Source organism: Heptranchias perlo, chromosome 17, assembly GCF_035084215.1.
Source record: "Heptranchias perlo isolate sHepPer1 chromosome 17, sHepPer1.hap1, whole genome shotgun sequence".
NCBI classification, from domain to species: Eukaryota; Metazoa; Chordata; class Chondrichthyes; order Hexanchiformes; family Hexanchidae; genus Heptranchias; species Heptranchias perlo.
Genome location: NC_090341.1, coordinates 62,834,813 through 62,836,976, shown reverse-complemented (window position 1 = coordinate 62,836,976; position 2,164 = coordinate 62,834,813). Strand labels below are relative to the sequence as shown.

At 50.3% G+C, this 2,164-nt stretch overlaps 1 protein-coding gene across 1 annotated transcript; it reads left to right on the top strand.

Moving 5' to 3' along the window:
* Positions 1-275: 275 nt before the first annotated feature.
* LOC137333949 (aggrecan core protein-like) lies at positions 276-635 on the top strand. Its single transcript, XM_067998300.1, has one exon. It carries the CDS (start codon positions 276-278, stop codon positions 633-635), a length of 360 nt encoding a protein of 119 aa, XP_067854401.1.
* Positions 636-2,164: the final 1,529 nt, after the last annotated feature.

Below are 2,164 nucleotides of genomic sequence, written 5' to 3'. Positions count from 1 at the left end.
TTGGGAGTAATAGAGTGGAATGGGAGGGTGGGGAATGCAGTGCTGCCAGGTCTGCGAGTACAGGCTCTCCTTCCTCCTCCTCTGCTTCATCACGACCAGAAGTGAGATCACAAAGTGTTGATAAGGAGTAGAGTTGACCTGCCACATTCAGCAGCAGTGCCGAGGGATTGGCCATCCAGTTCACTGGCAGGTAAGATGTGGTACAAACATTCCCTTATTACACGTCGTTCCCTTATTACACGCCGTTCCCTTATTACACGCCGTTCCCTCATGACATGCCGTTCCCTTATTACACGCCGTTCCCTTATTACACGCCATTCCCTTATTACACGCCGTTCCCTTATTACACGCCGTTCCCTTATTACACGCCGTTCCCTCATGACATGCCGTTCCCTTATTACACGCCGTTCCCTTATTACACACCGTTCCCTTATTACACGCCGTTCCCTTATTACACGCCGTTCCCTTATTACACGCCGTTCCCTTATTACACGCCGTTCCCTTATTACACGCCGTTCCCTCATGACATGCCGTTCCCTCATGACATGCCGTTCCCTTATTACACACCGTTGCCTTATTACACACCGTTCCCTTATTACACGCCGTTCCCTTATTACACGCCGTTCCCTTATTAAACACCGTTCCCTTATTACACGCCGTTCCCTTATTACACGCCGTTCCCTTATTACACACCGTTCCCTTATTACACACCGTTCCCTTATTACACGCCGTTCCCTTATTACACGCCGTTCCCTTATTACACGCCGTTCCCTTATTACACGTCGTTCCCTCATGACATGCCGTTCCCTTATTACACGCCGTTCCCTTATTACACGCCGTTCCCTTATTACACGCCGTTCCCTTATTACACGTCGTTCCCTCATGACATGCCGTTCCCTTATTACACACCGTTCCCTTATTACAAGCCGTTCCCTTATTACACACCGTTCCCTTATTACACGCCATTCCCTTATTACACATCGTTCCCTTATTACACACCGTTCCCTTATTACACGCCGTTCCCTTATTACACACCGTTCCCTTATTACACGCCGTTCCCTTATTACACGCCGTTCCCTTATTACACACCGTTCCCTTATTACACGCCGTTCCATTATTACACGCCGTTCCCTTATTACACGCCGTTCCCTTATTACACGCCGTTCCCTTATTACACGCCGTTCCCTTATTACACGTCGTTCCCTTATTACACGCCGTTCCCTTATTACACGTCGTTCCCTCATGACATGCCGTTCCCTTATTACACGCCGTTCCCTTATTACACGCCGTTCCCTTATTACACGCCGTTCCCTTATTACACGCCGTTCCCTTATTACACGCCGTTCCCTCATGACATGCCGTTCCCTTATTACACGCCGTTCCCTTATTACACGCCGTTCCCTTATTACACGTCGTTCCCTCATGACATGCCGTTCCCTTATTACACGCCGTGACCTTATTACACACCGTTCCCTTATGACACGCCGTTCCCTTATTACACGCCGTTCCCTTATTACACGCCGTTCCCTTATTACACGTCGTTCCCTCATGACATGCCGTTCCCTTATTACACGCCGTTCCCTTATTACATGCCGTTCCCTTATTACACGCCGTTCCCTTATTACACGCCGTTCCCTTATTACACGCCGTTCCCTTATTACACACCGTTCCCTCATCACACACCGTTCCTCATCACACACCGTTCCTCATCACACACCGTTCCTCATCACACACCGTTCCTCATCACACACCGTTCCTCATCACACACCGTTCCTCATCACACACCGTTCCCTCATCACACACCGTTCCTCATCACACACCGTTCCCCATCACACACCGTTCCTCATCACACACCGTTCCTCATCACACACAACCGTTCCTCATCACACACCGTTCCTCATCACACACCGTTCCTCATCACACACCGTTCCCTCATCACACACCGTTCCCTCATCACTCACCGTTCCTCATCACACACCGTTCCTCATCACACACCGTTCCTCATCACACACCGTTCCCCATCACACACCGTTCCTCATCACACACCGTTCCTCATCACACACCGTTCCCCATCACACACCGTTCCTCATCACACACCGTTCCTCATCACACACCGTTCCTCATCTCACACCGTTCCCCATCACACACCGTTCCCCATCACACA